The 17439-nt window shown below is 36.3% G+C and overlaps 3 protein-coding genes across 3 annotated transcripts; 1 reads left to right on the top strand and 2 right to left on the bottom strand.

Moving 5' to 3' along the window:
- Window positions 1-85: 85 nt before the first annotated feature.
- Window positions 86-8633, bottom strand: LOC111329864 (borealin-like). The gene is made up of 14 exons (XM_022934619.2): window positions 8372-8633; window positions 7843-7937; window positions 7183-7216; window positions 5965-6002; window positions 5637-5701; window positions 5428-5480; window positions 5055-5101; window positions 4614-4667; window positions 3969-4078; window positions 3299-3394; window positions 3086-3133; window positions 2580-2667; window positions 1833-1922; window positions 86-1036 (listed from the first exon to the last, which is right to left on the bottom strand). Exons 1-14 carry the CDS (start codon window positions 8511-8513, stop codon window positions 986-988), a joined length of 1011 nt encoding a protein of 336 aa, XP_022790354.2. The 5' UTR covers window positions 8514-8633; the 3' UTR covers window positions 86-985.
- Window positions 8634-8683: 50 nt separating this feature from the next.
- Window positions 8684-15106, top strand: LOC111329863 (BOS complex subunit TMEM147). The gene is made up of 7 exons (XM_088727141.1): window positions 8684-8846; window positions 8972-9041; window positions 10497-10562; window positions 10942-11047; window positions 13196-13311; window positions 13484-13605; window positions 14249-15106. The coding sequence occupies exons 1-7, from the start codon at window positions 8770-8772 to the stop codon at window positions 14379-14381; spliced, it is 690 nt and encodes a 229-aa protein (XP_088583267.1). The 5' UTR covers window positions 8684-8769; the 3' UTR covers window positions 14382-15106.
- Window positions 15107-16904: 1798 nt separating this feature from the next.
- Window positions 16905-17437, bottom strand: LOC111329866 (ATP synthase peripheral stalk subunit F6, mitochondrial). The gene has a single exon (XM_022934621.2). It carries the CDS (start codon window positions 17366-17368, stop codon window positions 17051-17053), a length of 318 nt encoding a protein of 105 aa, XP_022790356.1. The 5' UTR covers window positions 17369-17437; the 3' UTR covers window positions 16905-17050.
- Window positions 17438-17439: the final 2 nt, after the last annotated feature.

Raw genomic sequence — 17439 nt, 5'->3', positions numbered from 1 at the left:
GAAAATCATGTGATTATGTATTAATAATATACATGAAAAAATACGAGGTAGCTTCTCATAACTACGCAGAAGAAAAGCGCGCGCATCACGTGCAAAAATAATTTATTCAAACTCTGTAAGTGACAGTGACCAATCATTCTGACCAATCAGAGTGTCTGGTTTGTTTCTTTCTTTGCATTGAATTAACCCTCTTCTGCACTGAATTAACTCTCTTCTGCACTGAATTAACTCTCTTCTGCACTGAATTAACTGAAAACTGCATTCATCTTAACCAATCAGAACTGAGAAATTTTTTCATGTATCTTATTAGGGGCGATAAAAGTGCAGCACAATTAATGTGTTCATGCAATTCCGTGTACCGACTATGTTTGACGGTAACTATCGCGATGAGTCTTCATATTTTTACTTGACGGGACTTGTTACTTTAAAACTGCCTTTGATTTGTGAAATAAAGTTGAAAATACAAACGGACTTTGCAGTCAAGCAGTCGATTCCAGTGAGAGGGCTAGTCTGCTTGCTGTCTCATATCTGACTAGTTCTATGTTGAAAGACACACAGAGCGAGGAGAAAAATTCTCAGAGCATAGTAAGTGAATAACACAAGCAAACACAAACACTCCACAAGGAGCACCTTTCGATTAACTGTCGCAAAACCAAAATTAAGGTAATCCCAACGGCAATCAAAGGAGAGGAAAATATTTTACGAGCCAAATAGATCTCAAAGAAAAAACCAATCATACTGCCCAAAGCGCGTGAAAACGCGGGAAACGAAAGTCGTAAATGGTTTTAGTCTGGCATCTGATTAGTCGAGAGGGCGGTACCAATCACAGAGCGAAGTAAAGAAAAACCAATGCAATCTGGATAACTTTCGACACTCAATTGAAAATTGCCGCAAACAAATAAAAAACACCATCTCATTTTTTTTTTAGTCTTAATGCCAGTGAGCTTTGGTTTCTTGCCATAATTACAGCTGAATAAATGAAGAATCATTTCTTCTGTGCTGGATTCGGCATAGCCAGGAGCTGTGAAAGTTTTAGCTGAAAGAGAGAGAAACATTGCAACGAATTTGTTAGTATAGTCCTGGGTCCAGTTATTCAAAGAGCAGACAACGCTATCCAACAGATAAATCGCTATCCAGCGGATAAGTGTTAACAAAACATATCCAGTGGATTGTGCTATCCAACCCTTGAACAACCGGGGCCTGGACTGGTAAAAAAAAAAAAATCGTGCAGTTCCTGCTAAACGATTGAAAAATAAGTAAGAAGTAGGAAGCGTAGACATCCATGCAACAATTGCTACGTGTGAGAAAACAACTTTTGGGCACCCGGCACAAGATTACAACCAACCAGTGCGAAGCACGGGAAAACAACCAATCAGTGCGAAGTGCTGGTAACGTGCAATCAGCACCCGGCGCAAAATTACAACCAACCAGTGCGAAGCGCGGGAAAACATGCCTGATTGGGAGGCGAAAAACGACGAAGCGCGAGAGAGAAAAACAGCTTTGTTAAGCGGGGGAAAGCACGCAAAAAGTGGAATGCGTGTAGGGCATATTCTGAGTAGGAGGGGCGGAAAAAAAAAGCAACAAGCCCGAAAACTTATGCAACTGGAGCCAAACACAGGAAAACTTCAGCAATTTACAAGGGAGACGTGTAATAAGTGTTAAAAGCTAATACATGTACTAAGTAAGGAAACTATTCCACGTAAGTCAAATTGCCTGGATTAGATTCGCTCCTATCTGTTGACGAGATGTGAGGTTAAAGAGTCTTCACGACTTTTCGTTGAAAATTCAACTTAACTTTTAGAGAGCACCTGGACACAAATGTATGCACACACCTGCAATAATTCCACATTCTTCCTTGCGGCGTCGTTCAGAATCGTCGATTGTGACGGGCTCAGGTTAGAGGTGGGATGAAGTTGAATCCTCTGAGAAAGATGTAAGAAATGAAAATGACAGCTGTTACAAGAGGAGAAATGTAGCTCACCATTCTTGAGAGACACTAACAGAGCGACAATTTTAAAGGATGCAAGAATGGTCATGGATGGAGAAGCTAACACAGATTGCAAATTACGAGCTTGAAAAAATGTGAGGCTGAAATTTTAACACCGTGACATACAAAAGCTCCGTTAAAAAAAACAAGAGCTGACAGAAGTGAAGCTTAAACTAAACTTGGCAGTAATGCGTCGATCAACTTGAAGCTTCAAATTCCCTACCCAAGTGCATGTCAAATGCCAGTGGGTTGTCCAGGGGGGGGTGGGGATGTTGAAGCTTCCAACAGATCGACCCATAACCGGTACAAGACCTTCAATAACGAGTGGATCGAGAGATAACCATACATGCATATTAACAAACAAGAACAAGTTGGAGATAACCTCCAAACAGTCTTAGAACATTGGGCTGATCAATAATGCCACAGCGAGTAAAATTAACAGAAAACTGACCATTAGGCTTGTGCGCACTCTTTGGACTGAATTTTTGCCAAGAATGGTCACACTTGTGTTCCCCTCTATAAATAAAGTCCTTACTTACTTACTTAACTGACCAGGGTAGTAACCGAAACGATGTTATTACAGAACGCTTACCCGTCCGTTACCAAGGGAAATAGAAAGTTGTGGTGTGTTTGGGGCTGGAGCACTATTTACAATCGGTGATCCATTCAGTGACATGATACTGAAAAAAATAAATAAATAAATAAATAAAAAGATTTTGATGCAAAATATAGAGTACTTAGAACAATAACTATTGATAAATTACTCGGAGTATTGTTAGGAGTATTGTTATTCTTTACACACAGTTCTGTAACACTGTAATTGTCTATAAATTCATGTTTCAATAAGTACATGCATGCCCATCGTACCTTTGAAACCATGTTTTCTGCGGTTTATTTCCAAAAAAAAAATAGAAATAACGGAGGTAGAAAAATAAATTGCCAAATTAAAACGTTTAACAACAAGCTCATTCAACAGTTTGGATTCAGTATTAAGTAAAACAAAACATAAGTCGAGTCACCACCAACTTTGACTCATTTGTACACTCAGGTAACTTTCCATGACTGTAAACACTACAGTCAGTTGTGTAGAGTACCTACCTTTCACCAACTTTAGGTTCTCGTAGCAGGGCAGGAGTCACTGGTAACCTTCAAACATAGAACACAAAAGCGTTAAAATGGCTTTACTGATTTAAGTGCTGTGTGAATGCTGGAAAACTTCTACAGCTAAATAAAACATAGAAATGATCCTAGAATATAAAGCGTTGTTCACTGAAGTGTGTACAGTAAAATTAAATGATTGTATAAACTAACCGTGGATCGAACTTTGGTGTCACCATTGGTGTGTTGCTGTAAGGAATTTCCCTCACTGCAGGTGTTGCAAATTGAGCTTTTGATTGAGTCCTTTTGCTAAGATAACACAATCAGAAGACAAAATAACAAAATAATACTATTTAAACTGGTTGACTGAGTGGGAGGGTAGGATGGTAAAGTATTTTGCTCTGGAGGCCTGTTTCTCGAAAGTCCTGGTAACTTAACAGGCCCAAAGCCATGTTTTAAAATCATTAAAGGATAGAAAAGCGGGTTCTAGCACCAAAACCAGTCTATTTTGTTTCTTTAGCTGATAGTTTTATTGTATTATTTCAAAACTTTTGAAATCCCCATCGTGAATGAAAACAGAGCTTTACAGGTCTGTTAAGTTACCAGGACTTTTGAGAAAGGAGCGCCAGGTCATGAAATTTGGACCAAGTGCAATAAGGTCTGTGTGTCACAAATAAGAGCCACATAATAACCCTACCGATCATACCCAACTCAGTCAATGAGCATTACAGTGTCTAATGTATTTATTGAGTCACCAGCATATCCACCAATTGAAAGCATTCTATAATCATTTGCACTTGAACTGAGTCCTTTGTCATTTGAGTTTGAATTTCAAGGCAGAACTGTCCATAAACATTACAAGAAAATTGACAGACATCCTTACCTTGTGCGTCTCCCAGTAGAAGGTGGCACAACTGTAATGTTATCTTTTGTTTTGCGAGTCTTGGCTGATCTTGTGTTCTTATCCACTGTGCCGGGGGACATACCCTTCCTCTGAAGAGGAATGATGCAGCAGACAGTCATACAACTTTTCGATATTGTACATCTGTATACTCCTAATTTCCCTTATTCACATAACATGTTGCACTGTCTTCCAGTTTCTAGATTCTTTTGAGTATAATTTAAAGCACATGGTCATATTATGGGGTAGGAGATGTTAATTTCCCAAGCACGAGATCACTGTGTGGTAGATGTCCTACCTAGGGTGGGATGGGTGGGTACTAGGGCCCGCAGTAATTGGTGCAAGCTGTTGCAGGGTCCCTGCCTGTCGGCAAAGCTAATAAATTAATATTATAATACTCTGTTAAATCCACTGACACTTGACCCCTAACTAACTAACTAACATCTTATTTCTGCTTACAATGTCATCCATGAATCAAACATGAAGGTCACAAGATAAACCAAATGATCACCTGACTAAAGAAGCGTTACATCTGCAAACTACATTCACCTGTCTGAAATACATGTATTAGCCAGGAGTGACATCATAAATTTCCTCATGAATTTAAGCGAAGTTGCAAAATTTTACCTTTCTTGGACGCAGTGTTCTTTGAGCTGTGGTTGGTTCCAATAACTCAGGTTCCTGAAAATGAAATTAAATATTTGAAAGCTATGATACAGGTACATCATGCTTTTTTATTTTGAGTAAGCTTCCTTTGAAGCATTGGTTCTACAAAGAGGCAAAATGTTTTACCTAGCTTTTATTGCCTACAGAGGTTATCTTACATTGTTCTATGACAACAATAATATTGCTAATAAAAACCAACACAAATTGAATGATGAAATAGTTAATAAAAAAAACATGGTAAAAGCTCCTTTTATTATTCAAACTAAGGTAAAAGGAATGTTCACATTTCAAAGTAATCTCATTTGCTTTCCTGGGTTTGGTTGCCCCTTAGGCAGAAACAGCAAGTCAAGGAAGAGCTAGTTCAAAACAGCTTTAGTCAGTATGTAAAAAATTTTCACTCACACTTAGTTTCACATTTCCCATGTGATCTTCACTTTTGACTTTGACTCCTACAGAAAGAGAATTACAAATCAAAGCTGATGTTAAAAGATGTTCACATGAGACTGGGATAAAAACACACATATGTATAAATTGTATTAATTGCATTGTAACTGTGTGATCTTGTAAGTTTGGAAAGAAGCCTTGATCATGCTTCTGGTCTGGACACCTTTCATATGTATGTTGCTGTTGAAATTTTTCTCTGATTTAAAATATTTTTTTAACTGGTCAAACTAGATTATACTTTGTCTAATGTATCACCAAGGAAGTTTAAATTTATCTTAACAAGCAAAAAGAAATATCAAGGAATGACACAAAGTGATCATTAAACATGTACCTGATGGAGTTTTCAATTTCAAAGGCAGGTTTCCTAGTTCAGTAAATGGATCTCTATGGACAAAGAAAGCCAAAATTATGTATCATAAAAGTAATCTGGTTATCACATATATCTGTTTAAGAACTATTGAATAGCTTGAATTGAAAAAGAGCAAAAAGAGAAGGTCTCAATGACACTTGCAAGGAGTCCCAAGCATCTTTACTTTATACCTTGTAGCAGCCTTTGTTGTTGGTTGTAAAACTGATCTTGTCATTTCAGTTAAAAGATTTGAAGCCTGGAAAATCAAGCAATTGTAGGGGATGTTGAGTTTCACTTGTCAAGTGACAGATTCTCTTTCCATTTTTGTTCATTATATATTATATTTCATACACATACTGCAAACAATCTTGCACTTGTTGCTGACAAAAATAGATATTAGTTAAAGGTTGTCCATTATATTGTATGTTTTATTGAAGAAGCTGGAGAATCATTCAAACAGAGTCTAGATAGCTTGTTATTCATTGTAAAAATTATTACAGTAAGCAATTTTAGTAGTACCTCATTTAGAGCAGTTTCATTCACCTCACCTCCCTGGGCTGAAAAAATATTGAAGATAGGTGCATAAACATGACAGATACTAATAATTGGGAGTATCATGGCTGGCTATTTGGGAGGGTGCAGTAATCCACTCTCCGGGGGTTTTATTAAGAGCCAGGCACTAGGCAAACTGACCAGTTGTGAGGAAGGTTTTGCTCACCTGGTTTGATTATCTAGAGGAAAGTTTATCATGTAAAGAAGTTCAGTTCAAAAAGTTTTGCCTGCCTGTAAAAACCAGTTGCACTCCTGCTGAAAATGTTGATGAGACCCCTGAGTCTATAATTGACAATTACCATTGACCAGTAGCTTGTGAGCAAGTGCTTATTATTAGCAATTAGGCATGGGTGTCTCTTCCCCTGCAGTAAAATATGAGGCTTTGAGCAACATGAACCAATAAGAGGTCTACAGAGGGTCTATCACTGATAATAGGGACCCTTAAGCAGTCAGGACGGCAACGCCAAGGAAGACCAATTAAAAAATGAATTTCTACTCAATAGTTAGAATTTCAAAAATGGCTGCATGAGCTTACTGTCTCATATGGCACCACAGCTCAACTTCAGCATGATGTATACAAGTAGCGTTGAGTTCCAAATGGAAATTAAATTAATTTGCCGTCGCGGTTTCGGTTCGCATACAACGCAAATTTTGGTGATTTCACATTGTTGTTTTGCATAGGATGGCTAAGAAATGTACAAAGTTTCAAAACGCACATGCTGAGCTATTGTTCTGCCAATTAGATCACTTGTTTTTCCACGTCCTCGTTGCTGTCGAGGTTGCGTAAGGTCCCTAATAAGGACCAGACCTTGGGCAAACCTCTCCCAACTTGATCATCTCAAATCTTCCTGTGGACGTAAAAAGGTGACCACTACAAAAGTGACTAACTAGTTGGGGGTTCACTCTCAATGCTAGCAGAGAGCAACCTGTTTTTAATGATAATTTATTTCATAAAACCCTTTAACTCCCAGAAGTAATTGACATGCACCTTCTCCCTACAATATCCAAACATTATCTAGCAAACAGGTATAAATAAGAATACGCAAACTTATCAGATAGAAGTTGTTAACACCAAATTCTTGTCACCAATTTAAGAGCAAATGTGTAACAACTAGAGGGGAGAAGTAACAATCAGATCTTGGGAGTTAATGGATTAAGAGAACTGTTCAATTTTCAGTCACATACCTTCATAATCACTCAGCTTCATCTTTCTTATATTCTACAAAAACAAGAAAAAGTTGATAATTTTATCAATGCAGTCCAACGAGTCAACTAGTCTGATCACATGTGAATGACAATAATTATTGTACATCCAGATTTGTTAAAAAAAATTTTAAATTACTGGCCTCTAACAAATATTTTGTGTTGCAATGGGAGGCAAGCAAAGCCCTTTGAGTTGATTTTGATATCAACTAGAAGTTGAAACAGGAAGATAAGCTGCTCAACTGTGGTTTGAAAGCTTACAATTTTGAGAATTTTATGTGAGCAACATATTCATCTAATATTTACTATTCATACAAGCACATTCACCTGTACTGGTAAATGTGCTTGCACACATTCTTATTTATAGATAAGTGATGTAATGTATATGGCCAGACAATTGAACAAAATGCAAAATAATATTAACTTACTAGCGTTTGGGTTGAGTTTTAAAGGAAATTAATGTATGAAGGTTATATAAGTTTAGTATCTGATAGCAAATAAACCATCCTGTAATTTAATCAAATTGACTTAAAGAAAAAACTCTTAAAAGTACAGTATTCTTAAGTACATTTTTCTTTTTTTTTTCTCAAACTGATCGGTTCTCGTGACTCTTAAAACAAACATGCCAGGTTAGAAACCTACCATTGGAAGCTTCAAGATCTCCAAAGAAAAAGCTCCTTTCACTTTACAGATCATTTCATAGCCTCTGGCTTTCATCGTTTCCACTCTCTCTTGAACTACGCGTGAACAAGCATGGAAAATAACACAAGCTATTAATAGTCAATTTTAAGTCTCAATGGCTGAAACATATTGAAAACAAAACCTCATTAAAATGGCTGAAACATATGCATTCTAATAGCAAAGAGCTATGATGTAATGACATGTATGTACAATGTGGTTGCAAATTTTGAAAAAAGAAGACATGATATATTAAATGAAATCTTGAGTTTATTTCAGCGATTTTTCTTAGTTATAAGCTGGGCACAAGTTTAAGCTTCAGAAAACATCGTTAACGTTGAGTAAATCACACCATAACGTCACCGGTTTAAAAAATAATCATTGTGATCACTTTATAAAAGTTTCAGCTTAAAGTATAATTTCAAAGAGAATTATAAGTAAGTTTACCACATGTTCGCGAACGAAACAACAGCTAGCTTTCCAATATCTGTACCTTGCGTGTTTAAATCTTTCAAATAAGTGTCCAATTTTGCTTTGCGTTCGTTGATGCTCATTGAAGAGTCGAGATCGCCCTCTGGAAGCACCGGCCGCATGCGACTTGTTTGATTTTTTCTCGTCCCTCTCCTACGCGGCATCTTCTTTCTTTTTTCAAGCAAATAAGAGAAGCAAATCAAAATGATAAACAACAACTGATAAAAATTCGAAAAAGACGCCCGCGAATCTGTTGAATTTTGAAACTTGCGCCTTTCGAGAGCTGCTAGGTTACAAAGCCACTTCTGAGAGGCTACAAAGCCACTCCTGAGAGGCTACCAAGTTACGTCAATTTCGGCCATTTTATTTTACACCTCTTTGTCAGGAAAGAGTTTAAATTCAATTTATTTTCGGTATAGAATGACTTTATTTCATTTTGGAAACTGTGTGGCTTTAGCGTACTTTCCTTATTTTATTGTCTACAAGTGTTCCGGACTGTAAGTTGGCGGAGTTTTGTGTATGATTTGGCGTGTTCATCGAATCGAAATACCTTAGTGTGTTATGGTGTGTCTTCAGATCCTTCAAACGATCAGTTTATACGGTGTACTGTTTCTTATTTTAGGTCAGAGTACAGTGCATTCTGGAGATGTGTGAAGGCAGGGGCTGCATATCTCGTAACACAACTTTGTAAGGTACAAATCAAGTCTACTAGAGTTGAATGATTCAACCTTGCTTTTAATACATTATTATTTGACTAGTACATGTAAGTAGCAGTCAAAATATGGCACTCCTTTACTAAGCTTACCAGTAGCTGTACATCGGTAATCTTCGTTTATAAAAGTGATTTTTTTTTGTTTCAAGAAAATATATTATCTATCGAGAGCGCCCATTACCTACGTGCCACAGTCACGCGACTTAGTTTTGCGTGCATGTGCTTGAACTCGTGAATAGGAAAGTGGAAAATCGAAATATCTCATCTAGATAAAAGTGTTGAAATAACAGGAGATTTTGTATGACATGAAAATCAATTCTTAATTCTTTCAGTCTCAATATTGCTTTAGCAATTCTCCTTACTGTCTGCCAAACAATTCTTATGATTTTAGTTTAGAGAATTTGATATTGGATCAACTAATAATCCCCAAATTGATATCTTTCTTTAGATAAGAGTACCATATAACCCCAGACATTAATTATGCATTCAGACTAGTAGACTTTGTTTTTAAAGTTTTGTCATGAAAGACAAAGAAGCGGAATGCCTAATTAATGTATGGGGTTATATGGCACTCTTTCCCTTTCTTTATTCTTATCCCTTGTCTGCTTGACGTTGTCAGGGCTCAATGCTAACAGTAGCCCACTAGCCACAGACTAGTAGAAATTCAGTTTTGGCGAGTGCTTTTTTATTTCCACTAGCCAGTTTGGCTAGTAAACAGACTGAAATTGTCGTAACATCTAAGATGTCACTAGCCACTTGGCTAGTAAGTTGAAAAGTTAGTATCGAGCCCTGGTTGTATTAATATTATAAGGAGAAATTCTACCTTGGTCACTCATGGGGATTAAAGGGTTTACCTATAATTTGGTTTTTCAATTTTCTTTAAAGAAAAAAGTCTCCTTTTTAAACTTTGGGCAGTGTGATTGAGAAAGTTCAGACATGACAGAACAGACTTGCCTTAGTTGTCAGCTCTTTAACAATCAAGCCATTCAGAAAATGTAATTATTATCTGACATGTTAATTAAAGGTGGATTCAGTACAGTTCAATTTGACTGTGGGTTTTCAATATTTTTCAATGTAGCAGTGTTTGTTCAGAGATTTTGGCATAAAGCAGAAAGTGTTACTTTTTTAACCTTAATTTATGCCTAAAAACTCTGTACTTTCATCTTGGGAAATTGTGATCCAGTCTGTTTGATATACTGTGGTACAGCATTCTTTAGTGTGGGGATTTGACCAGCTAGAAAGGAGTAAAGAGATTCAGAAGGGAAAAAAGGTTCAAGACAATTGTACGGTTGTAGATAGGACAGAGACAGGATAACAATGACGAAATCGAACATTAAACAATTAAGCAAACAAAAAAGGAACAAATCATAGTTTACATTTTTTTATCAGACTTTTTCTGACTAAGACATAACCTGACTGTCATTTTTTTTTTCAGATGTTGGTACTAGCAACTTTCTTTCCCACATCAGATGTTTCTGCAGGTCATATGGACTTCATAGGGGTAGGTCATCATTAACGCCATAGTAGGAAAAATATGCCAGAGGAAAAAGAAAATTATTTTTATATACAAAGTCATGTACTGTAGTATAGGATTTGCTCAAATGCATCCAAGGTATTAGTTGCAAAACGTAAAAGAATTTCACCTAAATAACATTCTATTTTCATGTTACTATGGGTGTATTTCTGACCATACCACTTCATTTAGTCATAACTAATATTCTCTTACAATAAAATTTTTTTACCGAGTGTCGTATAACCAAAACCAGAGTGATAACACTTACTGATTAATCAGAAGAAATGCCACATGTATGTACATGTTAGTGGCAAGAGTTTTTTCTGGGTAAGAGAGTTTACTTTCTTTAAATAATTTCCTCTTTCAGGAATTTCTTAGATCCACCGTAGACTTTGCAGACCTTGTAGGCCTTCATTTAGTTATGACTAAAGTTGCTGGCAAAGGTGAATTGAAGGTTTTGGTGGCTGGTGTTGGTAAGTTGTGGAATCCTCTGAATTTGTATAAGGCAATGTCAGCTATTGTTTGGATAATTAGCATTCTAAGAGATTCAAACGCATGCATGCATGGTGCAATTACAGTATGTGTCTATGTTGTAGTTCAATTTTTTCCTCGGGTTTAATTTTTTCAAACCAGTTCAATTTTATTTAACCAGTAATTTTTGTAAGGCAGTTTTCAATCAACTGTCTGAAAAAGGTCTTCATTTTTTGGGGTGTGGATTGAAAAATGGGGCTTGGCTTTTTAGGAGGGAATTCTGAAAAAGGAGTAGACACCAGATAAAGAACAAAATTTCTCCTTTTATCTCTCATCACCGTATTATTCCTTACTCTCTTCTTATCTACTCCCCTAATACTCCTCAGATTTTTTTTTAATTTTTTTTATTCCTGACTTTAGACTAGGTGCTCTATCATTATTTCAAGTCACCTGGACTTGAACCATGCACCAACATTTTCAGAATGTGTTGCCGTCTCTTCGATCCATTAGGCCAGGTTAGATTTTGTTGACAATCTCACCACCTTTTACAGTATTATAATTTATTAGTCTCAGGTTCCCCTCTACTCGGCCAAATTTATTATTAAAGTATTCGTATGCTTACACGTATGCGCATTTGATGCAAATTTGGACTTAGAAAGAAAAAATGGCAGAGAACTCATGCGTCTCAAAAGAAATTTTTCTTCAAAAATTACATGATTTAAAAGTGGAAGAAACCAAAACTGAATCGCTAGTAACTTTGTTTATTGACAACAATTTTTTTGACAAGACGAAGAGATATTTAAAACAGCAAACAGAAAAGTCCCTCGGACTGGATTCAGGAGAACAAACCTATTTACGAATGACCAAATGGGAGATGGACACAATCAAGCGAAAGAACTGGTCCTATGAAAATAATTTGCGAGTAACGAAAGACAAAAAGAAAGTAATCGCCAAAGGACAGCTTCATAAGGTTTTAAGCCTTGCACACAAACGCATAAATCACTGAGGAAGACAGATATCCAGCAAATGGATCAACAATAACTACAGTGAAGTCAACAGTAAAGTAATCAGCCTGTTTCTTCCTTCATGTCGTTTTCATGCTGAACAAGAATCTATTACCAGTCGTGTGAAAACGGTAGAAAAACCCCTTCAGTCTTTGCATTTCCTTTCTCTTGTTGAGATTGACCTAATGGATTTCAGAAACCATCCATGCAACTGCACAGAACCTCATACCTGGACGATTAATAACGTAGATCATCATAACAAGAAATATGTTTGTTTCACCACTTGTAAACAAAGCTGCTGATGAAGTGCTGAGAGCCATAAAAACGTACTGTTGCGCATATGGTTTCCCAAAAATGATTGTCACTGACAATGGAAAGGAATTTAAAAACAAAAAAATGAAAGCATTCTGCAAGGAAAATTTGCAAGGAATTTTTGTATTGCTTGTTACTTAAGACTCAACAATAAAATTTATGTGTTGCAGAAACATTATTTCAGTACTTTTAAAGGAAAAAGAGCTAGACTTGTTCAAACAGTTCAAGGTTTTCTTGCTTGAATACACTGCTACAATACATTCCCTAACCCTAACCCCAACTCTAACCCTAATCTTAACTCCAACCAGTAAAATGAAAATTTGCTAAAATGTGGACACCTTAAAAACACAACTTTATTTTGTACAGAGTACATTTTACATGTAAAACATCAGATAAATAAGAATGAGCTGTGTGCTTAATAATTTTAAACCAGTTTGAAAATTCTAAACCAGTTTTAAATTAATAAAAATTAAACCAAAGAAAAAATTGAACTACAACATCTACATTCAATTTAAAGACTTTAAATTCTGTAGTAGGTCAAGAGGACAACATATTGCCCATTTGCCATGTTATGCTGTGCATGTTTATGAACCTTCAGAGCACAATATTTACTTCATTTTGCTAGCCTTCAGAGTCTGGCATAGAATTATTCCAGTTGATGATTATAAAGTGTCTTGGAATTATGACATGTAAGTCCATATAGCACTGGTGCTGGAAGTAATGTGCATGTACATGTACCTGCAGTAATGTGGTATGGAGCCATGGTCAAACAACATGAGTCTTTTTTTTTTTTTCAATTCATTTATTTATTATTACTATTGGGATTTTTTTTAGGTTGGGCGACAGCTGAGCTTGTGATGACTCGTCTTGTCCCCCTGTGGGTCGGTGCCAGAGGGGTTGAATTTGACTGGAAATACATACAAATGAGTTTTGATGCTAATGTCAGCTTGGTAAGGGTTGATGCATACAAACATGTAAAGCTATAACTCTGATTTTTTCTTAGCTGATTTCTTAGCTGACAATACACATACGCACTGTACATGTTTTATCGTGAGTCTCTACATATGTGTACATTTATTGCTGCAGCAATCAAATGATGTATCTACTTTTCCATCATTTCAGATTCAGCATATATCTACAGCAACTCTTGTTTGGTTATGGAGTAGGACAGATCTGCAGAAATCTTTCCTACCAATAGTTATGGTTTTCATGTCTCTAACATGCTACAGGCCTCTCCTTATTGAGTAAGCATCTGTGTGTACATGTATGAGTGTGTGTTTAATTTAACATAGGATTAATTTCACACATTTTTTGTCTCAATCATGATCATTCGTCCATGATTATTGCACATGACAATGTATTCTTTCTACATTAATGCAGCCTCTAGCTTTCCCTCTTTTGTATATGACTGCATGCATTTATTTGTTTATTTTCTGGAATCTAGTTATTCATTATTTTTAAGTTATTAACTTTCACTTTACCTTGTAAAAGTTATGTCCTTTGGTAAACTGAAAAAGTACACTTTCTCACTGAAGGTGACTTGATATGTACAAGCAAACACTGTAACTTGTTTAAAAACACTTTTCGGAGTCTCTTAAAGATGTAATACAGTTTGTATATCTTGTTTTAAGGCTTGGACCCTAAGATTGTCTAAAATTTAATATCTCCTTACAATATCACCCCTGAGTTACAAATTAAGGTCAAGAGAATGAATAAATGATCACCAACTGAAGAAGCTGGTGACTGTTAAACAACTCCCCTTGCTCACTTCTGACAATGTACAGAGAACAGCATGGTGAGATATTGCTTTTCAAGAGCGATCTAATGAGATTTTATTCAATTGTGGGATTCTAAGGAGAATTGTCTGTTTGTTTTGTATTTCCTTAGTGTTTTGAGCCATGTTTTGGGAATTCAATCCTGGAGCCTGCTGCTGTTAAAAACAACTTTTACCTCCTGCATTGGAATTGTTGCACTTCAGCTGTACCTGACCCTAACTGCTGGGAAACAGATCAGGACTTAAAGAGATACTAATTACTGTAAATAAATAAATATCTACCATGTCGTGAAATAAATACCTGTTCTTCAACCCTGCAAAAATAACCCAATTGTGGAATGGTCTTAAATTTTTGTTTCGCAAGCACAATCAAGTTCTTTGATAAATTCCAGAAAGGCCATAGATTTAAACTTTAATCAGTCGTTCTCCTTTGGCAAAGACATCACTCCTCTTGGTGATCTGTTTGATCTTTTTGTATTATTATTTATTAGTAACAGATGAGAATAAGACCACCTTTAGTTACTTTATACCTCACAGAGGAGTATTTCCATGATTTTAGTTTGAACATGTCTGGCGAACCAAAAACTGTGACAAACTCAAAATGAAATAAAATGTGAATTACTAGAAGTAAATATTTAATGCTATTAAAGCTCTAGAAAATTTCCTTCCAGAAATGTACAGTCACAAGTTTTACTGTCGAGGATTGTAAGGTCGCCAAAAGTTTAGGAGTTTTATTCAGCTTTTTAAACACTTTACACAGTAAGCTCAATATACATCTTCTCCACACTGTTCACTATATATTTCTAATGGCACTGACAAGGAGAATTTGTTTGACAATCAAAGGATTCTTTAGTTGATGATCACTTCCTTATTTCTCATGGATTTTGTGTTTGGTTCAGCAGCAATATTGTGAGGAGAAATTAGATGTTAGTCACTCTTAGGGTTAAAAATATAATTCAGCTTTTACTTGTCCTAAGGTACTCTGTTTAATTAAAGAGTTACTGTGTCTGTTTGTTCTTTTTTGTTGAAACACCAAGGTCTGCTTAACACCAAAATGCATCTAATATCAAATTTGTATCAGAACTGTGAATTCGGTTTCTTTAATTAGGTCAATTATAGGTGTGATACTTGGTGTTCTTAAAATATTCTTTTCTTGTTTCTCTTGTGGAAACTGGATATTGCTTATTCCTTTAAAATTGATTCTACCACAGAACTCCATTTTGTTTTTTTTGTTAGTATTAAAGTACTATCATGACTATCCCAGCTCAGGCACATGACATCTTGAATTTTAGTAACTTTTATCCCCTCTTCAGAACTCTTTGGACATCTTCACTGATGTGAAAAAAGGAAACATCTTTACCTTCTTTCTTTCTCAGTCTTTCAACTGTTAAACTTTTGTCTCGTGTGGTTGATAACTGAAGAAGCTGTACAGCAGTACATAATCTTTTCACTTTGTCAGGCATTGTAGCACATTTTGTGTGCTAAAGTGGAGATTCATTAGAGCAAAAATGCTCATAGGATTATTCTGACTGTGTTATTGTCATTTTTTTTTTCCAGTTTTTATTTTATTAGTGCCCTCCAAACTGATATTAACAGTAATAAAGTTTATGTTGTTTGGCATATAATTATGTATTGGTCCCTTCTTAGATTCATTTGCATTGTGGGTTAGGCCAAAGTGACTCTGAGTCAGGTCCAAAATATGTTTGTTCCAAGAACATAATATCTTTTGTTTGAATAGCCATCAAAAGATTGTACCAGCTATTTGAAGTTTTGTGGGAGTATCTGAAGAATTCCACAATGGGCCTTTTGATCCAACCATTCTAGCCCATTATGGTGATCTCCAACATTTCTAATTTGCTCTTTATGGATTTAGTCAGATATGTCCTGTTCAAGTGTTCTGCAAAAGTGACAGGCTTTTCTGGTCAATTCAAACTTGGCCTTTGCTGAGGAATATGGCAAAGGATTATATTTGCCTCCTACAGCCAAGCAAGGTTTATTGCTCACATACATGCAAGGTTTAGCTAAAGTCTTGAGGTTAACCAGTTAGGTGCTGTTGCCAATCATCATGAAAGAGTCAGAAACCTGTCAAAAGAAACTCCTCTGATCGGTTTAACTTCTCAAGCAGTTCAAAAGAGCTACTTGATTTCTTTTTTGCAGGTTTTGTCAGAAAACTTCCTGGACCTTCTTCTTTTATACATTGATTCTAGTTACATGTATAATAGCAAACAATGTATGGCACACACGAATGTGACTGGGTCAGTGGAAGACAAGTCAGTGGCAGCATGACAAACATTTGGGCCCATCCAATGGTGTGTTCCTTTCATTGTTGAATGACTAACGCACAATTCACAAAAATACTAAGCAAAACTATGCATCAGACATTAAGGTCTATATGATAACTGAACTTAGAGATGCACCTGCACTTTGGTTGGTTTTTCCTTGTGATCCACTGGAGATCAGACACATAGATCAAGTCAACACATTTTATGTTTTTATCATTCAAGACAAATACATTCCATGTTGCCATGGATCTGTACAAAATGTGTTAAGAGCATCAGTAACACACTTGGCTACCCCTCATGTGCTCCATTATTTTTTCTTATCACATTTTGATGTCATTTGTGATCAGTTATTGAACAGATGCACAGTGACATGGATTTTGTTTGTTAGATATATAATGGAGTAATTAGAAAGCAAACTTTTGCTCGGATCTTTCCCACAGCTTATTCATACTTATTAACAGAGCAAAATAATCAATTAAATCAACACTATTTGAAACGTCAGTTTAATTTAGAGAATTACAGTGATTGAAAAGAGCCCGGTTTTCTTACAAATAACACACAGAACAAGAGGCACAATCAAATATCTTCCTGTTGCCTTCAGTTCAATACATAATCAAAGTACAGATTCCTGTCTCATGCGCTGGCTTTTTCGAAGTCAAACTTGGGAAACTTCTCCAGATCTCCTTCGCCAAATCGGTTTCGTATCTGATCCATCTCTACCTCCATTTTAGCTTTCTTCTCGGGCGTAAAATCAACCAATTCGTCCCCAGCGGCTGCGCTTTTCTTCTTGTACTCTTGCAACTTCTCCGCGAACAATTTCTGTATGGGATCTGTGTTCTTGTCCGCTTTTGCCATCAAGACAGATGCCATGCCCAGGTTTCTTATGCAGGTGGCCATAAGTGATCCTGTTGTCTGTGGAAGTTGCCTTGAAAAGCGAAAAACCGCCGCCATCGTATGGGTTACAAAGCAGACCTCAATATTTCAATATGGCGAATTTCGTGGAAGAATGGCCTCGTTTTGAA

The sequence above is a fragment of the Stylophora pistillata genome, chromosome 7, assembly GCF_964205215.1.
Source record: "Stylophora pistillata chromosome 7, jaStyPist1.2, whole genome shotgun sequence".
Classification (NCBI taxonomy): Eukaryota; Metazoa; Cnidaria; class Anthozoa; order Scleractinia; family Pocilloporidae; genus Stylophora; species Stylophora pistillata.
The sequence above is the reverse complement of the archived record's forward strand: the minus strand, read 5'-3'. Positions and strand labels throughout refer to the sequence as shown.

Bases quoted from the DNA above. Each gene is read 5' to 3' on its own strand.
- LOC111329864 (XM_022934619.2), bottom strand. From the start codon at position 8,513: ATGCCGCGTAGGAGAGGGACGAGAAAAAATCAAACAAGTCGCATGCGG. The intron at 5,481-5,636 runs GTATAAAGTAAA...CTTTGTCCATAG, and splicing joins ACAACAAAGGCTGCTACAAG to AGATCCATTTACTGAACTAG. The intron at 4,668-5,054 runs GTGAGTGAAAAT...TTTCATTTTCAG, and splicing joins TGGGAAATGTGAAACTAAGT to GAACCTGAGTTATTGGAACC.
- LOC111329866 (XM_022934621.2), bottom strand. From the start codon at position 17,368: ATGGCGGCGGTTTTTCGCTTTTCAAGGCAACTTCCACAGACAACAGGA.
- LOC111329863 (XM_088727141.1), top strand. From the start codon at position 8,770: ATGACTTTATTTCATTTTGGAAACTGTGTGGCTTTAGCGTACTTTCCT. The intron at 9,042-10,496 runs GTACAAATCAAG...TTTTTTTTTCAG, and splicing joins TCGTAACACAACTTTGTAAG to ATGTTGGTACTAGCAACTTT. The intron at 10,563-10,941 runs GTAGGTCATCAT...TTCCTCTTTCAG, and splicing joins GTCATATGGACTTCATAGGG to GAATTTCTTAGATCCACCGT.